The sequence below is a fragment of the Hippopotamus amphibius genome, chromosome 5 (genome assembly GCF_030028045.1).
Source record: "Hippopotamus amphibius kiboko isolate mHipAmp2 chromosome 5, mHipAmp2.hap2, whole genome shotgun sequence".
Lineage (NCBI taxonomy): Eukaryota > Metazoa > Chordata > Mammalia > Artiodactyla > Hippopotamidae > Hippopotamus > Hippopotamus amphibius.
Window position 1 is genome coordinate 49,389,219 of NC_080190.1, and position 26,177 is coordinate 49,415,395.

The 26,177-nt window shown below is 35.8% G+C and overlaps 1 protein-coding gene across 6 annotated transcripts in view; it reads left to right on the top strand.

Annotated features, from left to right (window-relative positions):
- Positions 1 to 26,177, top strand: part of PARG (poly(ADP-ribose) glycohydrolase) — a 124,404-nt gene that overhangs the window by 56,636 nt on the left and 41,591 nt on the right. For all 6 annotated transcript variants that reach the window (XR_009053916.1, XR_009053917.1, XM_057736417.1 and 3 more), the window contains 5 exons: positions 1,061 to 1,153; positions 4,948 to 5,105; positions 16,842 to 16,921; positions 21,151 to 21,211; positions 26,056 to 26,131. Coding sequence is in view for 4 of the 6 variants with exons in the window: in XM_057736417.1 (XP_057592400.1) it covers positions 1,061 to 1,153; positions 4,948 to 5,105; positions 16,842 to 16,921; positions 21,151 to 21,211; positions 26,056 to 26,131 (468 nt within the window). In the remaining 2 variants the exon portion in view is untranslated. The remainder of the gene's footprint in view (positions 1 to 1,060; positions 1,154 to 4,947; positions 5,106 to 16,841; positions 16,922 to 21,150; positions 21,212 to 26,055; positions 26,132 to 26,177) is intronic.

Genomic DNA, 26,177 nt, shown 5'->3' on the forward strand with positions numbered 1-26,177 from the left:
CCAGCTGTAGAGAGACAAATGAATATTCCTTTATTTCAGCTTAGCTCCTTACAGCAAAGGGAATCTATAGATACTTGTAAAGAGTCTATATCCTCATCAGTTCCCAACATGTGATCACATAGAGAGTGGGGAGAGCTATGGAGTAGAGGCCAGAATACTTGGGTTCTAGTTCTCATTTAGTTACTAATTGACATTTTCAATCTAGGATAATCAGGCAACCTCTTTGGCCTCAGTTTTCTTTTCTCTTTAATAATGACAGGATCAGACTGGATTATAACTGAGACCTCATCTATCTAGTTCAGATGTGATTTCAGATAGATACATGATTTACTTTAATCCTGACTGTATATATAGAATCTCTAAATTGAGTGTTTTCATTTTCAGTATTTTAAAAGAAATACTCTGATGTTTAGAGAGAAATTGGATTAAATGGCCTAAAGTAATTTCTAAAGCGTTGAAGAGATGGGAAATTACAAAAGGCAAAAATGGGCCATGAATGTCATCTTTCTTGTACTTCAAATTATGATATGGGAATCGTGGTTTTAACTTCCTAAAGGTGCCTAGAAAAGGAAAATTCTAAGTCACCTGGAATTTCATTGTTTACTACTTAATGGGTTAGATGTGACACACATAATATGCTCTGAAACAATTAGTGTGGCTTTTATGGTAATTTCTTTAAATTATAGGCTATAGAAGCCTGAGGGTTTCGGAGAGAGTTTTTGGTAGTCTAATAGTTTTTAGTTGATGTAACCAAGGGCAGAATGTACTGTTTTTCATTTGCAAGTATTTTATTTAGTTGTGAATGCGGTATGAGAGATATTTCATATTTGGGATACTTGATTCATTTTCAAAGGGCATTAAGGTAAATTACATATATTTGGAAATGAATTTGTAAGAAGTTCCTTACTGCACCTGTTGGTGTACTTGTGCATGTGTTCAGTGATGCTAATAATATGCCTTCTTATGGGATCCTGTGAAAAGCAGATATGAATTTAATTTTAATAACAAATATTTGTTCATTGGTTATTATTCACTGACAACATATTTTATTGGTTTTCAGGTACTAGAAGAAGCAGAAGCTCAACATTTATACCAGTCCATTTTGCCTGATATGGTGAAAATTGCACTCTGTCTGCCAAATATTTGCACCCAGGTTGGTGGAAATAACTCGTTCCTCAGTAGCTTTCTTGAGACTCACAATTGAACTTTGTTTAAGTTCTAATTGTCAAGGTCAAAGGGAGAGAAGAGAGAGATGGGAAACAGTTTTTGCCAGAGTATGATGATTTTCCTATACTAAGGAGAAGGTTAGAGGCTACAGAGAACACTGCAAGAGGACATTAAAAATGCAGTGTTCAATTTCTGAGCTTCAGTGTTTACAGTGTTGATGTTTGCTTACTCATACTTCTTTTTCTCTTTTTTAAAACAATCTCTAATTTTCAAAAAAGGATAGTCATTATTTCAAAGTATAGTAATGGGTTTAGAACATTTTATCTTAAAAATGGCTCAGTACCTACTCCTTCCTCCCCTCTCCCTCCAAAGTGATATATTGTATAACAAATGAGTTCATGATACATTCCTAACTTTTAAAAGTAAAAGAAAGAATCTGGTATTATTTTGTTTTGTGTGAGAGTATATTAATTATTGCTACATAACAAACTACTTCAAAATTTAGTGGTTTTAAACAAGAAACATTTATTATCTCAGTTTCTGCTGGGAATTTGGGAGCAGCTTAGCTGACTGGTTCAGGCTCGGGATCTCTCTTGCGGTTGCAGTCAGGGTGTTGGCCAGGGCTGCAGTCATTTGACTGAGGCTGGAGGAGCCACTTCTCAGTTGGCTCACTCACATGGCTCTTGGCAGAAGGCCTCAATTCCTTGCTGCGGGGCTCTCTGTAGGCTGATTAGGTGTCCTCATGACATGGTTGCTAACCTCCCCAGAAAAAGCCACCAAAAGGAGAGAGAAAGGAAGAGGCAGTGCCTTTTTTGACCTCGTTTTTGAAGGCACACACTGTTACTTCTACTATTTTTTCTCTTCATTAGAATTTAGTCACTAAATCTAGCTCACACTCAAGGAAAGGGTAATTAGACTCTGCCTCTCAAGGGGGTGAGAGTATCAAAGAATTTATACATGTATTTTCAAACAATTATAAGAGGTTGTTAGTTTGTTCTTCATGATTTTCTTCCTGTGTTTCTCGCACAGTAGCTTGCATTTGCCTCTGTCCTGTTTCTAGGGCCAGCCCCCTGGCTGCAGGGATGCTAGCCAGCTTTCTGCTAACGCTGTTGATCCACAGGGGCCCTAGGGACATTTTGGGTGGAGCAATTTCTGAATGTGTAGGATGGTCCCAAACATTGCAGTCTGTCATTGGAATACCCCCAAAAAACACAGGCATAGTCATTGGGGTGACCAAAAACCATGTCCAAGTGCTTGAGTCCAAATGTTGAGAACCACTGAATGTTTTTCAGTGTGCCATATTTGTTAGCATTATACTGTGACATTTCCAATTTTATGTAACGTTAATTTCACCTCATTAATTCATTGTGTCTGAAATAAGTTTTTCTATTGGGCAGAGAAAATATATTTTAAAACTCATCTTCCTGTTGTTTATGTTGGAAGTTATTTGCTTGCTTATGTTTCATGTTCGTTCTTTTCTTCCTTGCTTTTTTCCTTACGTAATAAAATTTCTCACTACCTCTTAGGCTCTGCCCCTTATGAAGCCTTTCCTACCTCTCCCAGCCAAAGTTAATCACTCCTGTAGCAATCAAATAATTCTTAGCACATTATTTTGTAATTTATGTCTTTATATTCTTCCTGAAGGGAGATCATCTTTGTGCCCCCAGGTCTAACATAGTGCTTAATTAAATGCTTTTTAAATTCACTGTAGTTCATAATTAACAGAATATAGCCTTTAGATAGGAATCACTTTCTCCTCTTCTCTTCCCTTCATGCTTTAGAGAGAAGGTTTCCCTATTGTATTTAATGAGATATGTATTCAAAAGCCCCATGTTTGTAATCTATAACAAGTCAGTTGGTGGAACCAGAATCAGATTCGTGGCTCCCATCTTTTTTTTCCTGGCTTAAAACAACTTTGTCCTTCCATTAGTGTACTGATGGGGAGAATATTTTAATTTTGTCCTCTGTCCTCTACTAAAAAGTAAATCTCTGCTGTGAAAGTTAGCATTTCAGTTTGTTATCAAAATATATCTTTGGCAAGTTAAATTGCGTATGTTGTTATTTAATGAATTATCACATTATTCTCTAGGCCAAATCTGAAACATAAATTTTAGATTTATAAAAATGAAATTAAAGGAAACAAATTTTGGACATGAACTTTTTGAAAGATCTTCGTTGATATTAACTGGTGTCTTATTTTACCTAGCTGAGTACCTGATGATAAGATTTACATCCTCTGGTTTTCCCCAAGTGTGAGCTTTCAGGCATTTCTCCTCACCAGGAGAACAACTAATTTATTATATGTTAAATTACACTTATTTAGTTATTTGGGAAACAAGGAATGTTTATGTTTAAAGTCCATTAAGCCTAAAATTATTTTTGTGGATAACCTGGTAAATGGTAATTAAAAACTCATTTCTTACTAAAACAAAGGAACAGTGTGCTTTAGGCCATTGATACTTTGTCACCTTTTCTAAATTCATTGCTGGGCTGAAAATAAATGTATAGGAAGGAAAATGAAGATCAGTATTAGCTCTCTGTTGCCTCTTTCTTAGAACTGGTGATTGCTAAGGGCTAAAAGGATGGAGAATTTTGGATACCCTAGTGAAAATAAATTCTTGACACTTGTTTACTTTTGTATTTTCCCAAGGCAAATAGTTGAACTGCAAGTTTAGCATTTTCTTTTTCTAGCAAACCCTTATTCTAGCAATGATGTGTATTTTCTGTTACTTAGAACAAAGCTAATTGCTACAGTTGATTTTTCTTGCCTGCCTTTCCTCAGTTTTGTTTTGAGTTTTGATTCCTGAGATATGATCAGGACATTTCTCTTTGCCTACTGTTTTGAATTAATGCAGATATCCAGGATTCTTAGTTCTGGGTCTTATTGAAGGGAGACGGAAAAGCATCTCTACATATTATGTTGGAGCATTTTGAAATTTAACAGCTGATATGTAAATTGGCAGTTGGTCTTTGGCTTTCCCAGCATGTCTTTAAAAACATGCAGTTTAAAGATTTAAAATAGAATAAAACACAATACTCAGGTCCTATGGGATATACTAAAAATAAAAGGTCAGTCATTTTGGGGTTTGGTACAACTTGAAGACATTTCAGACGTGAAAAACTTGAGGGAAAAAATGTCCTGCATCTTCCTTGACTTGAAATGATTATGTAGGAAGTGCCTGTATTCTTACAAGTTATACATAAATAAGTCTGTATACACGTTCCATTAATTGCTTTAATAAAATTAGATGTGGGTTTTATAAATTGTCAGTGTGAAGTGTGATGCAGAATTAGATGGAAAAGACTTATTTATTGAATTACTTTCCTTAGATCATTTTATTTAGGACTTAAATAGAAAAATTGCTTTGTCCAATAATCTTTAATATGTGAGAACAAAACTTAGCATATGCAATAATAGCTAAACTCCACATTACATTTTTCTGTTCCATCATTTGTTTTAGTTTTTCATTACATGGGTAATTATTTTTGTTTCTTACTTGCTAAAGGAACCTCATTTTTCACTAATACAAGTAATGTTTTGTGTTGTTTTCACTATCATTATTATTGATTAGAAATCTGCACTTTGTCAAACAAGTACATTTTCCCAGTCATCCTTGATGAACTGCGCTTGACTTCAACAGTATTGCTGATTTAAGGATTCAGGAGTGGCCTGAAATGATTCCTACCTTAATTTAGCAAATGCAATTTGGTGCCTCTGCTTTTGAAATTGCTAAACTAATTATTGCTCTTCTTGTCTGTATTTTTTGTTTCCTCTATCAGCCAATACCGCTCCTGAAACAGAAGATGAATCATTCCATCACAATGTCACAGGAGCAGATTGCCAGTCTTTTAGCTAATGCTTTCTTCTGCACATTTCCACGGCGCAATGCTAAGATGAAATCGGAGTATTCTAGTTATCCAGATATTAACTTTAATCGGTATGTTTCAGAGAATACCTTTTAAACCATAAAATAGAGAAGGTTGGCATTGAGTGATTTGCCAAACATTTTATGTACAATTATCTAATTTAATCTTTACAATACAATGAATTAAGTGATATTTTTGCTATTTTGCAGACAAGATAATTAATGTTCATGGTTATAAAACTTGCTTAGGGCCCAGGAGCCAGTTAAGTAACAGAGCTGAAGTTTAATCTCAGGTCTGTCTTACTCCAAGACCTGTATTCTTTCCATCCTGTCAGTTTGTCCTTGTCTTCTAAGTGCCCTGGGTTCCTTATGCCTGTTTGGTGTGATTATTTATTCACAGGACATTTGTTGTACATTATATTCTTTGTATGCTGAAATACTGTTAAAGCTGGAGTACGAGTCTTCCTTTCTGTAAAGTGTGAGTTTAAAGTCGTGAGACTGTCTTATGAGTCTTGAAAATATACTTGTTAAGATAAAAAGCAAAAGTGAAAGTTGACTTTGACTTTCTATAGACATGATTAATTTATTAATGTAATATTTTTAAAAAGAGAAAATAATGTTTAAATTATATTGTGAGGGTATTGATAAAGTTTCAGATTCTAGCCATTTTCCCAAGTTATTACTTTTTCCATCATTTACACAAACAAAAACATTGTAAAATCTTCTTGGCAAATGAATATCATTTTTTTTTTCTTCCCTCCAACTACCTTCCCCCGCCCACTGCCGCCCCCCCATCTCTTTTTTTCACCTGAGAATTATCTTTATGAGATCCGTGAGTAGAATGTGAGTTTTTTCTCCTGATGTCAGGAGTGGGCCTTCAGAAAATTGTTAGAAAATATGCTCCTCTTTCTTAGTCGGCTATGTGTAATTTCCTCCTCCATTACCTCCCTCTAATCCCCATCTGTCTCTGAAGGGTAGGGCAGTGTGGACAGGATGCAGAGGAGATGCAGTCCTGGAGCCAAGTCATATGAGAGCAAAGTCACATGACTTTGCTCAATGTTGACAAAGTTCTGTTTGCCATTTTTGTTTTTGTGTTCAAAGTTGATTGGTGTGGTAATGTCACTTCTTTTAGTTTACCTTTTTAATGTTGTCTTGTTAAAAAACTTTATTTCAAATTAATTTTAGACGTGTAAAAAAGCTGCAGAAATAGTACTGAGAATTCCTGTACATAACTTACCTAACTTCCCCTTATGTTAATATTACTATGTAACCATAGTAAAATTATCAAAACCAAGAAGTTAACATTGATATAATGCTGTTAACTGAACTACAGACCTTATTTGAATTCCAACAGTTTTTTTACTGTATTTTTTTATTCCAGAATCCTCCCAGTATCCCCCACTGCGTTTACAGTAGTCCCCTCTTATCTGTGGCTCGTTCTCTGTGGTTTTGGTTACCTATAGTCAACCACAGTCTGAAAATATTAAATGGGAAATTCCAGAAATAATTCATGGAGTTTTAAATTGCACACCATTCTGAGTAGCATGATGGAATCTTGTACCGTCCTGCTTCCTCCCGTGCAGGACATGGATCATCCCTTTGTCCAGCTTATCCTACCTGTTAGTCACTTAGTGGCCTGTCTTGGTTATCAGATCAGCTGTTGAGGTATTGCAGTGCTTGTGTTCAAGTAACCCTTATTTTACTTAAATAATGATAATAATGTGCCCCCAAGCACATGGGTAGTGATGATGGCAATTAAGATATGACAAAGAAAAGCTGTAAAATGCTTCTATCCATGGAATTGTGGAGAAGGAAAAAGAAATTCATGCTAGTTTTGCTGTTACACCTCAAACTGCACAAGTTATGGCCACTGTGTGTGGTAGGTGCTTAGTTAAGATGGAAAAGGCATTAAATATGTACAATAGGATATTTTGAAAGCAAGAGACCACATTTACATAACTTTTATTACAGTTTATTGTTATAATTGTTCTACTCTATTATTAGTTATGGTTGTTAATCTTACTGTGCCTAATTTATAAATTAAACTTTATCATTAGGTAAATATATATAGGAAAAAACATAGTATACATAGGGTTCCATACTGTCTAAGATTTCAGGCAGCCAGTGGGGAGTCTTGGGTTCCCCACAGGTAAGGGGGGACTGCTGTAGTTTTGTAAGTCTTCTCTATCCTGTTCTTTACTTTTTCCTTTATTTCCATGACTTTGACATTTTCGAAGACTACTTATCAGTTATTTTACAGTATGTTCTTCAGTCTGGGTTTGACTGACATTTTATTTTACAAATGGAGTGAGGTCATTGCATTTTTGACAGAAGTAGCAGAGAACTGATGTTGTATCCCTTTCTGTGCATCATATCACTGAGCTCTTGATGTTGATATGTCTTACTACTGGTGATCAGTCACTTGGCTGAGGTGGTGTCTGCTGGGCTTTTGCACTATATAGTTACTAACTCTTTGGGATTAATAAATATCTTGGGGGAGATTTGTTCACACTATGCAAATGTTTTGCCTTACCTTTCTCCCCACTAATTTTAGCATCCACTGGTGGATGTTGTCTGCAAGTTACTACTGTAGTGTTTGCCTGTTTTGATTTTTTTATTTCTCTCTTTCCTTCTACATTTATTACTTGGAATTCTGTTGTAAAGAAGAGCTATCCCTTCTTTCCCATTTTTTAATATCAGAATGGACTTATGGATATTTTATTCTATGAGTTAAAATCGCTCCAGTTTGGCCATTAGGGCTTCTTCAGGTTGGCATCTTTGTTCTTTTAATGAGCCCCCAATCTTTTTTTTTTTTTTTTTTTTCTTTTAAGTGTTTTCTTACTTTCTGGCACCACAAGATGTCCCAGGCTCATCTTATATTTTCTATGACCCAGCTCTGGAATTAGTCATTTTCTCAAGGAACCCGGGTTCTCCTTTCATTAGAGAATGGTACTTAGAGGCCAAGATCTGGGTGATAGGTGTGCTCATTGTTACTAGAGTGTCATTGTTTCTTCTTCTTTTTTTTTTTTGCGGGGTGGGTGATGGTGTGGGAGCAAGCTGTGCAGCTTATGGATTCTTAGTTCCCTGACCAGGGATTGAACCTGAGCCCATGGCAGTGGAAGCACCGAGTCCTAAGCACTGGACCACCAGGGAATTCCCATAGAATGTCATAATTTCTAATGCCACTTACTTCATATGGACAGCATTTCTGACAACTCCACAAGGCAGTGGAGAAATGGAGTCACAGTTTTTTGCAGTGACATTGAATGTTAGCCCAGAAGGTGTTATTTTTAGAAATAATTGAAATTTAGAATGCTTCTCTCTCTTAAGATGAGAAAAATTCTAAAATTCAGCTGGTTAGTACCTAATATAAATTTTTATTAAAACTAAGGCACCTTGGTACATTTATTGTGTCTTACTTTGTTTGGCAAATGAAAGCATAACAGTTGATTTGAATACAGGAGTACTTTTAGACTGTAATAATTCTTGGGCAATATTTGTAAGGCTTTCAAATGTTAAAATATCAATGAAAATCTTTGTTATTATATACAGTTATTTTCCATAGCAGCACTAGGGAGGAGTGGGACAACAAACAATGAAAAATAATGTCATCCTAGTAAGAGAATTTCTTTTTTTTTTTTTAATTATTATTTTTTTGGGGGTACACCAAGTTCAATCATCTGTTTTTATACACATATCCCCGTATTCCCTCCCTTCCTTGACTCCCCCCCCTCGAGTCCCCCCCACCCTCCCCGCCCCAGTCCTCTAAGGCATCTTCCATCCTCAAGTTGGACTCCCTTTGTTATACAACAACTTCCCACTATCTATTTTACAGTTGGTAGTATATATATGTCTGTCTCAACAAGATTGTATTCATTTTATATCATATCTTCTTTGGTTGTGTAAATACCACTTGTGAGGGGCATGTTTTTAACGTGATTTTCCAAATTGGTATATTAGCTAATTTTAAGAGAATGGTATTTAGTCATTTAGTTCAGTTCATGTATACAGTGAGCAATTACAATAGTCTCCACAGTGTGTTAAGTGCCTTTAGGTTACAAGAGAAGGGGCAAGCTGGTTTCTGACTTCTGTGCCCTCCTTTCCTTCACATGGCTTTTATTTCTCTTTCAAAGCTCACCTCACACATCCCTGTTTCTGATAGTTCTCGTCCTGCCAGGATAGATTTGCTACTCCTCTGGGTTCCTTTAACAGCCTGTATGTGCTTCTGCTATATAAAGGATAGGTGCACAGCATTAGGACACTGTATTAGAGAAGGATATAATTTAATAAAGGAAAACTTTCCTTGAGGAAATAACTTTTGAACTAAGTAAGAAAGAGTGAACAGGAGTTTTTTTGGGTTTTGTTTTTGTTTTCGTTTTCGTTTTACCGAGGAAGAAAGGAGAATCGATTGTGTTCTTGGTAGGGGGACACATCATGTACAGGAACTGTGGCAAGCTGGATACAACATGCCCAGGGACTGAGAGAACACCAGTGTGGCTGCAGCCTGGAGAGAGAGGAGAGGCTGCAGAAGTAGGTGGAGGCCAGTAGGCCATACTGCTGTGCTGGGGAAGCCATCCTAAGGCAATAGGAAGTTATTAAAGGATTTGATATGCGAGGGGGGGGGGAAGGGAGGCTGAGGCACTTGATTAGATTTAAATTTTGAAAACTTTGTCTTGACTACAATGGGGAACTGAGTGGAGGGGGCCAGAGTATGAGTTTACCCAGTTAAGGAGACTATTACAGTGCTGCAGGAAAGAGAGGATGGTAGCAGCTAGTGTAGTGGTTGGGGGTGGAGGGTGGAGACATGTGAAAGGCAAGTCAGTGTGATGGTGATGGATTGGATTGGCGGGTGGCTGAAGAGAGGCATCCAGGGTACTTCCTAGGTTTGCACAGTGAGGTGTGTGCCTTTAGTGTTCTCTGCTTTTCCTGCTGTACTTCTTCGTACCTGACTCTGGTATAATTGCTTGTTTAATCCTTTCAATAGGACAGAGATCTTATCTGTTCTGTTCTTTGTTGTTTTCAGAAAACCTCATGCATTGTAGTCCTTCTGTAAATCCCTGTTGAGTAAATGAGAATAAATTTTATAGATGAAACATTTGAGAAATTAAGTGACTGGTTAGTGGCAGCATGCTAGGACTATAACTTAGTCTGCTTGATCTCAGTCTGTGGTCTTTTACTTTTCAAACTGCATTGTAGTCTTAGGAATTATGAGATGTTTTATTTTTAAACCACATATAATTAAGCAGTTTTTACCTTTGATTTCTTTAGTATTTGGGATAGGATTAAGAAAGCATTGGTATCTGTAATTGCAGTTGTATAAAGAACCTGTTTATTAAATATAACTTTTTTTGCTCATTTGGAAAATTATTAAAGAATTTTCTTTACAGGTAGGCTCACTGGTAGTTAAGAACTATTCATCTCTCACAGATTTTCTTTTTTAATATAGCAAAGGAAATGGTGAAATTTTGTATGTAAGTAAAGAAGTGGAAATTTAATTTTGTAGAAATATAATTATCTATTGATATTTCCATGAAGAGTATTAGTTATATTAATAATAAGAATTCTCCAAAGAGTAAGTAGCCTTTCTGTTTGTTTGGAATAAATGTTTGATCAGCTTTAGGATCTGCCAGAGATGCTATAAATTAGGAAATTTCTATCCAAAATTCTGAAGATAATCCCAGTGGTTTTGGGGTTGTTATTCTGATTTTTGGTTTTGGTAAGAAATAGCTCTAATTAATAATGCTTTAGAATTTGTGTTTCGATGACCACTTAGAGTTCGTTTCTGTAGAATGAATAACCAGCTAGTAGATATTATCTTGATGGTCCCTAAGATAAACCTTTGATGTCTTAAGTTATAAGCCTTCTCAGAAGATTCTTTGATTTAAACATAGATTTAAATTTATTTTTTGATAAGAACTGTGCATTCTTTTACTAAGTTAAGGTTGTATCAGAAAGCCTCTTCTCTAAAACAGTTATTTTTTAAAACTGTATTATGGGTATTTTCAAATATAACTAAAAAATAAAGAGAACGGTATAGTGAACCCATATTTTAATCACCCAACTTCAGTACTTACCAGTATCTCTCTCTTTTTTTTTTTTTTTTCTCTTTTTTCACCTATCTAACCCCACTTTCTTTTTTCCTAGAATATTTTAAAGCAAATTCCAGGTATTCAGTTTCACCCATTAAGAATCCAGTATTTAAACTCTTCACAGATAATTTTAGTACTGTATCTTGGTTAAATGTTTGTAGCCCTTTCCTCAGAAAAGCGTAAAGCTCTCTGTGGGTAACTATAAATAAACATTCCCCATTAGGTGAAACAAGAAAAAGCACAAGAAAGGGAACAGAGGTTAAGTGTGATTAGAATCAGTAATTGTAGGTTTTTAAAAGGAATAAAAATTGTATATAAGATGCGATCTCAATTATGTTAAAGTATCTGTATCTATTAATATACTCTGTGTTCAGATCCATACATATAGATGTATGAGCATGGAAAATAGACTGACAAGAAAATGAGTGAGAATATGATTACCATTGGGTGGTGAGATAAACACATTTTGTACTTTCTTCATCCCTTTAAAAATGCTTTCATAATGATCATGTATTACTTTTTTAATCAGAAGAAAATCAGTTAAATAGGAAGAACAAGTCAATTATCAGAAATGGAGGAGAAAACAAAGTTAATAAAAAGAGTAGACAGTTTTTGTAATTTGATTTTGAAGGTAGAATCCCACAGAGATTTTGAGCCTTTTCAGAATAGCTAGTGTAGGTAGCTTCTTCCTTCCTAATTATAGCCCCTTAAACACAGTATCATTACCTCCCCTTCACTCTCAGTTGACCATTCAGCATGTAAAAGAAATACAAGTTCACAGGGCCCTCTGACAGCTGGGCACCCACAACACTGACAGCCTTCTTAACAGTAAAATGGACCGTAGGTTTGGGATGACTGGCAGGTAGAAGTCAAGAAGTCTTGGGAAGCCTTGGCTTTTGTGACTTCTGATTCCTGCTGCCAGTAACCAGAATTTATATTAATTTTAATATGTTTTATTTTTAAAGCATCTTTGTTTTTCAGCTAAACTTTTGACAGGAGAATGCTGGAACTTCTTGGCCACATCTTGTTTATCTTTTTCATTGTGCGTGGTCATTTATCCTGAAGACTGAGCTGGTTGGCTCTGAGTGTTAGCATGCTAGGCTTGATGGGAAAAGAGGCTGAGCCATTTTTCTTAATGAAGAGAATACGGATTAGAACAGTGTAAGCATTTTATGTAAATAAGTGTTGATTTTTTAGTGGGGCATTATGTAATGACTTATTCTATCCCTAGTACCTCTGCTTACTCAGCATTATCTGAAATTATTTTTGCATAAAATATCTCTTAATAACAATAGCTGACATTTATTAAGTACCTGCCATGTACCAGTCACTGTACTATTATTTTCTACTCAATCTTCACATCAGTCTTTACAAATTCAGTATTGTTTTCTTGTTTTTCATATGAGGAGATGGAGGCTTAGAGAGGGTAGTTTACTTCAGGTTAACTGGTATAATTGGAGATATAGTTGGCCTATAGAATCTGTGTCCCTTAATCATTCTGCTATATAGCCTCTTTTTGAATGAATCAGATTAATAGTTTTTTACCTCCAGCTAGTCAGAAATAGAACTATCCTTAGAAAGAATCCTTGATCTGTAAGAATTACTTCCAGTCCAGAATGACCATGAGGAATTTAAGCCTGCAGTATCCCAGTAGTGTTTTTACCAAATAAGAGTTTAAGTAGGTCTGTTGAAGATTTGAAATCAGACATGCTCTTGTCTTCCTGGCTGATGGATGTTCTTTTGGTCACCAGAACACTGAAAATTAATTAAGGCAGGTGAAGCCTGTGGTGGTCTCCACAATTGTTTTAGGGAATCCTCAGCAGTCAGGATGTCTGCACTTGCCTCTCAGTGAGATGATATGTGTTTTAATAAGTCTAAAACAGCAAACAACAGCAACGACAAAACTATTCATGATCATTGATGCTGTCTGTCGACACCTTACTTTGATTCTGTCTCTTGAAAGTTAGGTTCAGTGAGAGTAAATGACCTGTAGCAGAAGTGGGACTTCAGCACTGTCTTCTCTTCAGACTCAGTGCTGTTTCATTATGTCTCACTTTCTCTCAAGAGCAAAACACTCTGAGTGCGCTCCAGAAATGAAAAACATTTTTTCACGTGGCTTATGAAAAATCAAGTACCTTATTTGATGAGCCATTTGGTAAGCGGATTATGGAGCATTTTGCTGTTGTCATGTTTTCTATTTTACGTAGTTGCTATTTATGATTGTAGTTTCTGCCAGTTGGGAATTGTGTGTGAGAGAGTGTATTAAGTCTCAAAAGGCTAGCTAGTTGTTAGAATAAGAAAAACGGTAAGAGTATGTGGTGGAAGGCTGACGTCAATAAATTGAATAAGTCTTCTTTTTTTTATTTATTGTTGTGTTCTTCCAGCCCTGCTTAGTTATGTTAAATACCCCTGACCTTTTCCCCTGCTTGCCTTTCAGGGCCTAAACATTCTTATAAAGGCTTCCAATGTGATTAGCATTGATGCTTCTGAGATTGCTTAGAAACTGATGGTCAGAGATTAATTGTGGGTTGCAGCAGTGGTCAGCCCAGGAGGCTTTTACATCTGTCTCTTCCCTGGATTGAAAATGCTGCTGGGGCCATATGGCACAGTGCTTCACAGAAAAGCCAAGAATGACTTTCTGGCTGGGTTCCGGATTATCATTTGCTTCCACTTTAAAGTGGAGGTTATAGTGCTTTGGGTTTGATTTACTGTATACTAATAGGATTAATCCTTAACTTGAAATCACATGGGAGTGTGTGTGTGTCTACAATCCAATTCCAGTAATGATATCAATATTCCATTCAGGGGAGGATTTTATTAAACTGTGTTTCTCTTTATATGTATGGAAAAACACCAGTTAATAAGTAGCTGACCCTTGATTGACTTATTCCCTTGAAAATAAAAAGTTTTGTTTACAACAAAAGTGAGATTGCCTAACTGGCTTTTTCTGTTTTTTTTCTTTAACAATCTGTAATTATCATTTGGTTAAATGCTAAAATGTCTTCCTACATGCGGAGGGGTTATTATGGCCTAATTTATGTGCATGGTTACACGCACGCCTGCTGACTCAAAATATGCCTTCAAATATACATACCCGGGGACTTCCCTGGCTGTCCAGTGGTTAAGACTCCTTGCTTCCACTGCATGGGGCGTGGGTTTGATCCATGGTCTTGAAACTAAGATCCCACGTGCCGTGTGGCGCGGCTGGAAAAAAAAACAAACAAAAAAAAACCCCAATCATGCCTAGGACTTGAAAAATCTAAATTAAAAAAAAAAAAAAGAAAATGATGTTGAGGAGTTAAAAAATTTGGATGGTGCTTGATTTTTATGAGAAGGTCTCATTCTCTCTGAGTCTCTGTCTCTGTGTTTGTCTCTCTGAGTGTTTTTCTCTGCGAATTTCTGTCTCTCATACCCTCCCTCTGTCTCCAACCCAACTTTTGTCTCTTTCTCTTCTCTCTGTCTTGCCAGCCCCATCGTTCTGTCTCTTCCTTTCTCAGGCCCTATCTTCAGTCCCTCTTCTATCTCCTTCCCCCCAAATGCTGTCCTTCAGATAGTACATCACTATTGTGGCTTTCACTCATGTAGATTGCCTGTGTTTTTATGTTATTTTCACTTGTTTCCATACCAGGATAACTCATTTTATTTAGGTGGCTATACACAGTACTTTAAAATTTTACAAAGCAAAATCTGAGAATTGATGTAAAGGTTTTAAACCTGCTTTATCTTCCCCGATTTTCTACCTCCCTGTTGTGTCCTAGACCCCACCCCCCACACACTTCATCAGGAAGATGGGAAAGCATATTTGGTTACATAGTGATTTGAAATTAGACTTGGAGCAATGAAGAAAGAGAACGCATTGAGATTCTGCTTGATTTGTACCTATAAGATTTGGACCTATAAAATAAACAGTAGTGCTCATTTGTAGTGGGCTTTAATAACAGGCATATAATCTTTCCAGGAAAATCCAAATTGCTAAGGTAATAAATCTGTAGTCCCAAGAGTCTTCTAAGGTTAATAATTTGTCATCATGGTTATGAAATATGTGAACTTTTATGTGATTTTATAAATAACTGACCACATACTGAAGCTAGGGATGCTTTTTATGTTTGGGGGAATTATATCTTAAGGGCAATAGCCATTTTCACTCACTATGCAGCAGTTCTGTGGAAGAGGATTTTTTTCCCCTTAATTGAGTTATATAGTATACCAATTCATCTCTTAAAAAAAAAGGTGATAGCTGCCTTTATATTTATCCTGCTTTCCTCTGCTAAGTAGTAAACCTAGAAAGGGATTTTGCAATGGGTCCCAAGGTATTCATTTAGTAAATCATATTTATTTGATACAGGATGTTTAATTAAAATGCCAAGTGGCTTCTTCATTTTGACTATTATTTAGATTTAAACAAACTATTCTGGCTGACATATTACAGAAGAAACCAAACTGAAACCTGCGTTCTCAAAGATCCCTTTCTTTCAGCAGGCAGCTGGATTTTAAGAGTGTACTAAAATTTTTAGAAAATACAATCTTTTAGATGAGTAAAAATTATCACAGAGGCACTCAGACTATTTTTAAACATTAATTAGATTTCAGATTTGGTTAAAATGCTTTCTGACATTTAGCATTCTTTTCAGGAAATAAGTATTCATATAAATTGTTTTCTCAGAAATTGATCCTGAGTAAAGAATTTCAGATCATTGAAAACAGGATCATTTGAAATCTACATTTCCTTCCCTTTTCCTAACTCATTTCATTTGCTCAATAGGATTTTCTCATAGAATTAACTTTTCCCTCTATGCATAGTTACATAAGCTTGTTTTTCTAATCATGAAAAATTTTACCCATTTTGGCACTTATTGAAGTGAACTTTTACTTGAAGGGTTTCTGGTTTTAAAGCAAGAGTATATGACTAGAGGCAGATGACTAATACTTCATCATTTATAGCCACAGAATTTCTCTATAATTTTTAAATGCCTTTGTAAATCTAGATCTTGTGCCTGCAAGCATGCTTTTGTGTTAGAAATCTTTTGGTGAGCTACTTACTCAGGTCGTATGCTTCCAAAGCCTTGCTTTTCTTTCCTCAGGATAGATTGCATTATGTGTTACCGACAACAATAATACGTCATTTCAAAGAAAACTAAATTAAGTAGTGGGAGTCCAGGTTGCTCTAAACTGGATGACATAGGGTAGGCATTGTTTTGGTTACCATACAAAGAGTATATTTGTTTAATTACCAAGGATTGGTCAGTCTGCCAGTATCTTGTCATACCTCCTTGTTGTTGTCGTAGCTGCCCCCCACCCCCCAAACAATCATGTCATTTTTTTTCAGATACCATTTTTGCTCATTTAACTACCTAGTAATATTATCAATTATAAATCATATTTGCCATTGGGAAAATGATTGAGCATTAACTCGCTGGCCTAATTGACTTTGGGGGACCAGATGGTGTCTTCTGCCCACAGGAAGATAGACTGGAAGAATGTGGTTGTTAGAGAGTGCCATCTGACTTGAACAACTTTGAAGAAGCCTGGTTCTAGTTGGTTTCAGTCCTCTCCAGATGCTCTTTGAATCCAAACTATTTCCCAGTTTTCTGTCATTACAGGAATGCCTTCTGGAAGAATTACTTCTTTTATTACTTGGAAGCAATACAGATTTAGTTTTTGTGAATTATTAAGTCATGTAAAATCATCCTTACCCTCCTTTATTTTCGATCTCTTTCAGGTTGTTTGAAGGACGTTCATCAAGGAAACCAGAGAAGCTTAAAACACTCTTCTGCTACTTTAGAAAAGTCACAGAGAAAAGTACGTTCCTTTCATTCTTTTTTTAATTTTAATTTTAATTTTTTTGGCTATGTTGGGTCTTTGTTGCTGGGTCTTTGTCGCTGCACTCAGGCTTTCTCTAGTTGTGGCTAGCAGGGGCTGCTCTGCTTTTCGTTGCAGTGCAAGGGCTTCTCAATGCGGTGGCTTCTCTTGTGGAGCACAGGCTCTAGGCGCGTGGGCTTCGGTAGTTGCAGCACATGAGCTCAGTAGTTGTGGCGCATGGGCTTAGTTGCTCTGCAGCATGTGGGATCTTCCTGGACCAGGGATCGAACCATGTCCCCTGCATTAGCAGGAGGATTCTTAACCACTGCATCACCAGGGAAGTCCCCATTCCTTTCATTTTTACTGTATTTTTTTTATCACTGATGGGGACAGTTTAGACAGGTCTAAAAACATTTTATGTTTAAAGTATACTTTCCTGCCCAAACCACCTTAAATCAGTAATAATTCAATATTACAGTCTAGATTTTATGCATATGTTATGTGTATACGTAAATGTGTGCTATGAATGTGTGTGGGTTTTGTATACTCTGAAATTAGAGCAGCGTAACATAAGCTAATGGATGTTCCTGAATAAAAACTTTCAAAAGAAAGTGTATTGACTGGGAGATACCATTTTGGGTATTCTTTATATAAAGAAACACTGACTATTACAATTAGTTTGTTGGCAGAAGTTAACAAACCTACCCATCCCTCTCTTTTCTGCCTCCTTTATGCCCTTTGTAGAGTTCTTGTAAAACAGTGTTTGTACCTAGAGTTTCCATGTCTGTCTTCCTCTGTTGGACCTCAACCATCTTGGTTTCCCAGAGGCTAATCATAGCACCTGAGGCAGTAGTGGTAAATGTAGTGACCAGCTAATAACAGATTGGTATTACCACTCTTATCCTAGGAGCTGGGTGACCACAGACCACAGATGTTTCTTAACATCTCTAAGCCTCAGTTTCTTCATCTGTAAATTAAAAGAATAATGATCACTTACCTCATAGGGTTGTTATAAATATTGAATGAGAAGTTACATGCTTAATAAATGTTAGCTGTTATCATGGGTAACCTTTCCTGCAAATCAGTGATAAAGGAAACCAGAACATCTCAAAAGTTTGCTTTTGCTAAGTAGAGCAGGTTAATTCTGGCCAAGTGAAATGAGTTCTTTTCAGATCTGGTTGTCCAAGTTGTAGGATTGTCTTAAAATACATCACTGAATTATTTTAAGGTCATTTTTCTCATATCCTTCCCTTGGTAAGTAATCTCACATCATAGTGTACTTGGCATGTTTTTCCTTTTGAATGTATTGCTATTGGACATTGTTCAAATTTGGGGGAAAGAAATCAGTGATCAGAATTTTGATGTTTAAGGGGAAAATTCATAGGCTTCAGGGTTATTTATTTCTTAGCTTATCATTTTTAGTTTTGTGCTCTGTACTGAATGAAGTAGTAAGGAAAGTGAAGGCTCACTGGGGCTTATGAGACATAAAACTGAATTAGCATTTGTACTAATTTGTTAGAAAGATGAGTATATTTTTTGCTATTCTAAATCTAAATAGAATGAATTCCATTACTGTATGTAAGCAATTCAGAGTTTACTTCTCTGTCCCTGAAGTTAGATCATGCACGTCTGCTCTAAAAGCCAACTTGCCTTTCCAAATTTTAGGATTTTAAATACTTTGAGGGAAAAAGCTAAAATTTTGTTTTTTTCAACTAGAAATTTATAAATCATTGTAAGTATTGGGAATTAGGCTGAAAAAATAAATTTTAATTAGACATTTTATTTTCTGACTTTTTCACTATACCTGGTAATTTGGTTCTTTGTAGAAATACAGTAAGACATGCTATAGGTTTTTAGGATTAAAGCTACAGGCTTAAGGAGGAAATACTAAGTAGAATAAATAAAAGAGGTCTGCAATTTAGTAGTTACTTTATATAGAAAGTTTTAGAGTCTATTGAATATAAACTATAGAAACCTATTTAAAGTACCATATTTCATCAACTGTAGGACATGGTATATGATAAGAAGTTTCATTATGTTATGTACCATAAAGAAGGAAAAAACACTCAGAATGGGGAGTTGTAGGAGATACCTCTTACAAAGCTGCTACACCAGAGAAGTCTGTACCCTTAGTCTAAGGATAAGTGAGAAATTAACTTGGCCATGCAGAAAGGGGATAACAAAAGAACTGCATGTGTCAACCCAGGTAGAGAGGGCACCCAAAAAATCTTCGCTGAGAATTTGAACCTGGAGCCCCAAGTCTGGAGTCTGAAGTCATACTGCCAGTGTGATCCACAGAAGCCTGCAATGGAAGATTTAGTTCAGACTGATCTCAGGTTGGTGGTGCTTCCAGATGGTGGCAGAAACAGATGCACATCTTCTCTGGAAAAATTCAACTTTAATACAGACCAATAGATACTTTTGACTATGTGAGATATATCCTAGTTTCAGAAACTTAATAACTGCTTTTTAGAATTGATAAAATATAATTCTGTCAAGACCAACTTTTTAAGGTTGTCGGTCTATATTTTATGTTTGTAGTGAGGCTCTTGAGACTGAAAGATTTTAAAGAGCTTTCTAAATTATTTTCAATATAATTTTAGATAAAACTATCTTATGAATAGCGAATTTAAAAAGTGATGACTCAGGACTTCCCTGGCAGTCCAGTGGTTAAGACCCCATGCTTCCAATGCAGGGGGTGCAGGTTCAATCCCTGGTCCTGGAACTAAGATCACTAAGATCCCAAATGCTGTGTGGTGTGGCCAAAAAAACCAAATGGGTGATCTTTAAAAAAAAAAAAGAAAAGCAACTATTCATACCAGTATATATTGTGGTTTATTAAGGGAAATATTTGATTAACCAAAATAACCTATTTTGGTGTGAAAGGTACCTTTTATGGAAGCAAGGTAGTAGGCATGCTCTCAAGGTTTTTTTTTGTTATTAATTATATGTAAAGAACCATGTTCTGCCTTTTCTCTAGCTTTGCCAGAAATGTTCATTTTTAAATTTCTCTCGGTCTCTCCTAGTATTTATGAGGGACATTTAATGTTCTTACTTTTCTGCTAAATTACTGAATGATGACACAGACATTAGTTTCCTATTAATAGAATTGCTTCTCTGGTGTTTGAATTATTTGACTTGTGAATTTTCACTATGTTATCGATCTGTCTTAAAGAAAGTTAGACATCTAAAGAATATTTTGTAATCCATGTTAACAAAATTCTGTTTGCTGCTGTGACTATCCCATATGACTTTTCAGTTGTTGCTGCTTGTGACTGAGAACAGAGAAATGTGGAATCATCCAAAGGAATTAAATGATTGCCAAGCTTTCATTGGGACTCTACCACCATTATCACTAATAGTTCCTGACATATCTCTCTTTGCTTAAGAGCATTTTTTTTTTTAAAGAGTGGAAAGCAGAAATGGCCTGTCCTTTTTAGTTTGTTCTTTGATTTGAATCAAACAAATTACTTTTGGCCAGCTGATTTATTTGTTGCTTTTGTCACTAGTTTTTTTTTTTTTTAAAGGAAACCTAACAAAAAAAGGATTTGTCCTCTAAAATTGACTGCATTTTGATCCTCTCATATCTATTGCTCCTTGAAATCTATGTCATCATTCTTCTCTGACCTCTTAGAATACAGTAATTCCTCCTTCTGGCTAAGGCGCCTTTAAATAGAGCAATTATATATATCATCTAAGCCCTGGATTTAGCTGTGTCAACCTCAAAAGGACATGCCAACAATTTTCTTTTTAAATCTTAGACATATTTTATTATAAAACATATAAAACTGGTATACATTTACCAGTCTTTAGGTGTAGGCTTAAGGGTATTTTTTGAAGAGTCTACAGATTAAAATTCAGTTTGTCTTTGTTGTATAAGCTATATCCATTATGCATCCTTCCCTCCCCCCAACAGTTTTTTTTAAAGTATACTCAGTTTTGAAAACATAACCAAAAAGTACCAGCACTCAAATCCTGTGGTTGTGCTGTTATCTGTATAGTCTTGTGTCTTAGCTCCTTAAGAGGGAGGCTTACTGTTTTATAGAAAGAATTCCTACTGTAAGGATAATATTATTTTAAATCAGTCTTCTATTGTATTCCAACACAAGGCTTGTTATTTCCTGATTAGTTTTATAGCCATTGTTAGACCTATTCTTTTACTGACTATATATAATCTTTACAAACTCAAAGCTTATTTTGGGTGTGTTTCTCTTTTATTGCTTTTGTAGAACCTACTGGGTTGGTGACATTTACAAGACAGTGTCTTGAAGATTTTCCAGAGTGGGAAAGGTAATAATAATGTAAATAATCCTGGAATTAGAAGGACTCTTTCACCTTAGAAAGAGTGAAAAGAATTAAAAGGACTTAGAATTAGAAGGACTCTTTCACTACAGGAGGATTCTATTTGATAGCCCCTGGGAAGATGGTTCCCAACCTCTTAATTGCCCTACTACCAGGAAGTTTCTTCTTAAAATGATCAATTGATAGCTCTCATTGTTAGAAAGATAATGCCTTTTGAATCAAAGTCTGCAACCCTTTCACTTCTACTCTTTTGCCTTAGTTTTGTCTTCTGAAACAAAGTCCTATTTAGAATTTAGGAGTTTTCTGTGTGAAGACACTGATATTAAACACCAATATTTAATGTTCCTCCTTACTCTCAATTTTATGCTTAATATTTGTATTTTATGGCTTTTCTTTCTGGAGGACAAGATTAGGAAGTTTTTTTTGTTAAACTAAAATATAAATCATAATTATTTAGAATTTGTCTGAGTGACAAGAGTTTTGAAGTTTGGCTGTCCACGTGTACTGTTGGCAGTTTTGTGGAAGTTCCCGATTTACTAGGGTTTTTGCTTATTATTTACCTACGAATACTAAAGAGAATAATAAACAATCTGAGTTTATTCCAATTTGTAAGTTCCTTAGTGCCCTGAGATAGTCAACACATTTTCTAACCTGGAGCAAATCCCCAAAGCACTTACAGAAGAATGGATCTACTTTTTCAGTGCATGGGAGGATATGATTAAACATACTAAATGACTATTTTGGATGTGCATTCAGGTTAATCAGTGCCTCTTCATTTTCACTTTCTAATAATTTTTATTGTAGTTTGTAATTATTTTGTTTTGCATTAGCGATGAAAGGCACTCACTCTTAAAGGAATTAACTTTAGAAGGCACATATGCTTAGATGGCTTTCCTATGTTTTCATCCATCAAAGTTGTTTATTTGTGAGGTGAAAGAAAAACAGACTTACTTTAGGAGGCTGACTGCATCGCTGAGAGGATTATTAGCAGAGGGAAGTGGATAAAAGATTAAGCAACCGAAAGAAAGACAAAAACAAGAACAAAATTGAGTCAGAAAGGAAGGGAAATATTACAGCATTTTGGAATCCTGGCATATTAGAGATGAAAGGGATCCCAGGAAATCATCCAGTCCAGCTGCCTACTAAAAATAATCAACTCTGTAATATCTATAACAGATGGAGCCTAGACAGCCCCAGTGATGGGAAATCCACTGTTTTACTGCAGTCTATCCCATTGTTGGCTACTTGTTATTGTCTAATACTTTCATTCACTAAAAAGTCTGTCTTCCAAAAATCTCCCCACTCTGCCAAATCCCATTCCTGATTCTTCCTTCTGGAGCGACAATAAATGAAACTAATTTTCTTTAGCATTTGACCCTCCTTCATGTATCTTAATGCTTTCTTGACCTACCCCCACCTCTAACAATGCACACAGTTACATACTAAGCTACTCATTTCTTCTGTTTCACATATAATGTGGATTATAAACCCTTTAACTGTGCTTTTGACATACCCTAGGCCATTGGTCCCTCTTAAAATACGGTGCCTAGAATAAAAGTAACAATCTGCTATGTTATTTGCTCAGACTAGAGTACAGAAGGTTGCTTTTCTTAGCTCTTGTATTAGTCTGTAATAGGAACACAGATGTTTTGTTCATGTTGCTTTGGTGTAGATTTTATAGATTATTCAGAGGGATTGTTTTTAATTCAGCTCAGGATCTCTACTCTGCATCTGGCATTTGTTTGGCACTAATGTGAAAGGACACCTATTTGTACACCATCTGGGAGAGAAGGGATAGGTCAAAATGCAGAGATTGGCAAGGCTGCTGTGTCAGTAAGATAATTTTGCCCCTTAAATAAGATCAAGATATTCCCTTTAACATAGGTAGGCAGAAGTTAACTTGATCCTTTTTAAACTTTTTTTTTTATTTCATTGATCTCTTTTTTGTTTTAGCTGCTTCTTAAGTGAGTTGCAGAATGTAATGAAAATCCATCTCCCAGATTCCACAGAACCAGAAACATGCATTCACTTAGAGAGGATGAAGAAGAGATGAGGACTGTTGGTATTCCCAAGAGTAAGGGACTAAATGGGTGCAAGGAAGTTAGAGGCTTTTCTGAGTTGCAAGTTTCTGGCTCTCTAGTTAACCCCGTGACTATCAGTAAATACCTTAGCCAGGCTTAGTTAATCACAGAGAACCAGAATAATCTGTCTTTGATTCCTAGAGCAGTGATATGAAGAATTTGCTGGGGCCAGAAGAGGAAACCTATTAGGAAGTTGGAGGATGCTTATTTTGAAAAAAAAGTTCCTAGCAATGTCATAATTTTATTGAGAATTGTAGTATAAGGTGACAACTACAGTCACAGAGAATAGTTGACAACAGATGAGAATCCTGGATCATGCTTTGTCTTTTCAATAGTATCCTCACAGGTGGTCTTGGAATAAAATAGCTAGGAAAGTAGGATCCCCCAAAAAAGGGAAGTTAAAAAAAATCAAACTTATGGTACTTTCTCCAAGAGACTTGGAAAGTAATTTTTCTAAAAGTATAGCTTACTGGTTAAGAGCTTGAACCATTACCTTAGGCTTTCTGGGTTCCAGTCTTTGTTGCTTCATTTACTACTCTTGGGCAGGTTACTTAAATGCTTTTTTTGTGCTTTATTTTCCCATCTGTAAGAGGAGATAATAATAGGGATATTGTGAAGATTAAATGAGTTAATACAAATGAAGCTTTTAGAACAGAATGTGTGCTGAATCACCTTCTGAGTTTAAGACTATCAGTCTGTTGGACTGGAGCTTTACCAGAAATGTACATGGACTCATTGATACCAGGATGAAAGCAAATCCCAATAAATAAATAGTGCTTCCCAGCTAAATTGTTTTGTTTTGTTTTTAAATATAATTGTTTTAAAAAATATATAATTCCCCTCCCTCCAAAAATTTTATGCCACTCTGTATAAGTTATGCCACTCTGTTACATTCTCTTGCATTCTATTATAATTTATTTTTATTCAGTAAGTAATCAGCAGGAAAAAAATCTAAGGAAAAATGTCATCCTCAACTGCTACTAATAAAAAGTAATTTGTTTTTTATATGATTTAAGCAGGTAAACACTGTAGGGCAGGATAAAGTTTTTCCTCAGACCTCTTAGGGTCCCTGGCTGGGTATGAAAATTAAACTGAGAAAGACAGATTAATAGGAGAAAAGCATACAAATTTATTTTATATAAGTTTTACATGACACAGCAGCCTTTATGAGGAAATGAATACCCAAAGAAACAGATCTGTGTACTTTTATGCTAGGTTTGATGAATAGTAGACATAGAGGCATATGATGTGTAAAAGAGTATGAGGGATTGTGGTAAACTGGGGGAGATAGCAAGGTCTGGTTGCTAGAATTCTTCTTGGCATCTCTTTGTCCTCAGAGATAAGAATGCTTTTTTCCTCCAGGTGTAGGTAGGGTCCCTCATATAAGGGTTTTATGGCCTGGTTCAGGTAAGAAGGGTGAGGGGGGAGGAAGTCAGAGTGACCTTTCTGCTTCTGCCATTTTCTCAAACTTCTTCAGCTTAAAATATTCAATATGCCAAGGTGTCAAATTTGGGGGTAGTTTATCTGAACCCATAAACACCTCAGTGACCATGGTTTATGAACAGGAAAGAAAATAATTGTGACTTACAGGTACTAGACTTTTCTATCAATGTTATTAATATAAAAATACCATAGATCAGGATTTCTGTAGCATGTATTTTCATCAAGACACCCCCCACCCCACCCCCCCACACACTGTTTCTGAACTGGTGAAAATAGAGCCCCTCTGAGAATCACATATAATTTTTTGTCAGACTTTTCTATGTTTTTCCTTAGGTTGCCAACTCTAGCATAATAATAAAATTTTGTAGATCTTAATTTTTAAAAATATTTTGAGAAGTTTTTCAACTTTTAAAGAGGAGAAACTTAAACTGGTGCAGCCACTATGGAAAGCAGTATGGATGTTTCTCAAAAAACTAAAAATAGAACTACCATATGGCCCAGTAATTCCACTCCTGGACATATATCTGGAAAAAAAAAAAAAAAACTAATTTGAAAAGGTACATGAGATACATATACCCCAGTGTTCTTAGCAGCATTATTTATAGTTGCCAAGATATGGAAGCAACGTGAGTGTCCATCAACAGATGAATAGGTAAAGAAGATGTGGTATGTACATACAATGGAATACTACTCAGCCATAAAAAAGAACAAAATTTTGCCATTTGCAGCAACATGGATGAACTTGGAGGGCATTATGCTAAGTGAAATAAGTCAGACAAAGAAAGACAAATATTGTGTGATATCCCTTATATGTGGAATCTAAAAAAGTACAACAAACTACTGGATATAACAAAAAAGAAGCAGACTCACAGATATAGAGAACAAACTAGTGGGTACTGGTGGGGGTGGGGGAGCGGGCGATACAAACTGTTGGATGTTAGATAGGCTCAAGGATGTATTGTACAACATGGGGAATATAGCCCATATTTTGTAATAACTGTGAATGGAAAGTAACCTTTAAAAATTGTATAAAAAATAAATATTTAAAAAAAAGAGGAGAAACTGATATTTTGTAGGGGCAAAACAATTTTCAAAACAGTATGTTATCCCATTTTAATTTAAATATGTATATTTATATATTTGAATAAGAAAATTTTGGGGAGACTATCCCAAGAATCTTAAGAGTAAGCATCTGTTTCTGACTTTTGAGATTTGGAATAGTTTCAATAGTTAATCTGTATTTTCAAACTTTTCTATAGTGAAATACCATTAAAAAAATAAATAAGGAAATATCTTTTTAAATCGTAGATGTGAAAAACTCCTGACTAGATTGCATGTCACTTATGAAGGTACCATAGAAGGAAATGGTCAAGGCATGCTACAGGTAGGTGAATTACAGCAGTGGGGGGCATTGCGGGGGGTAGGGGGGT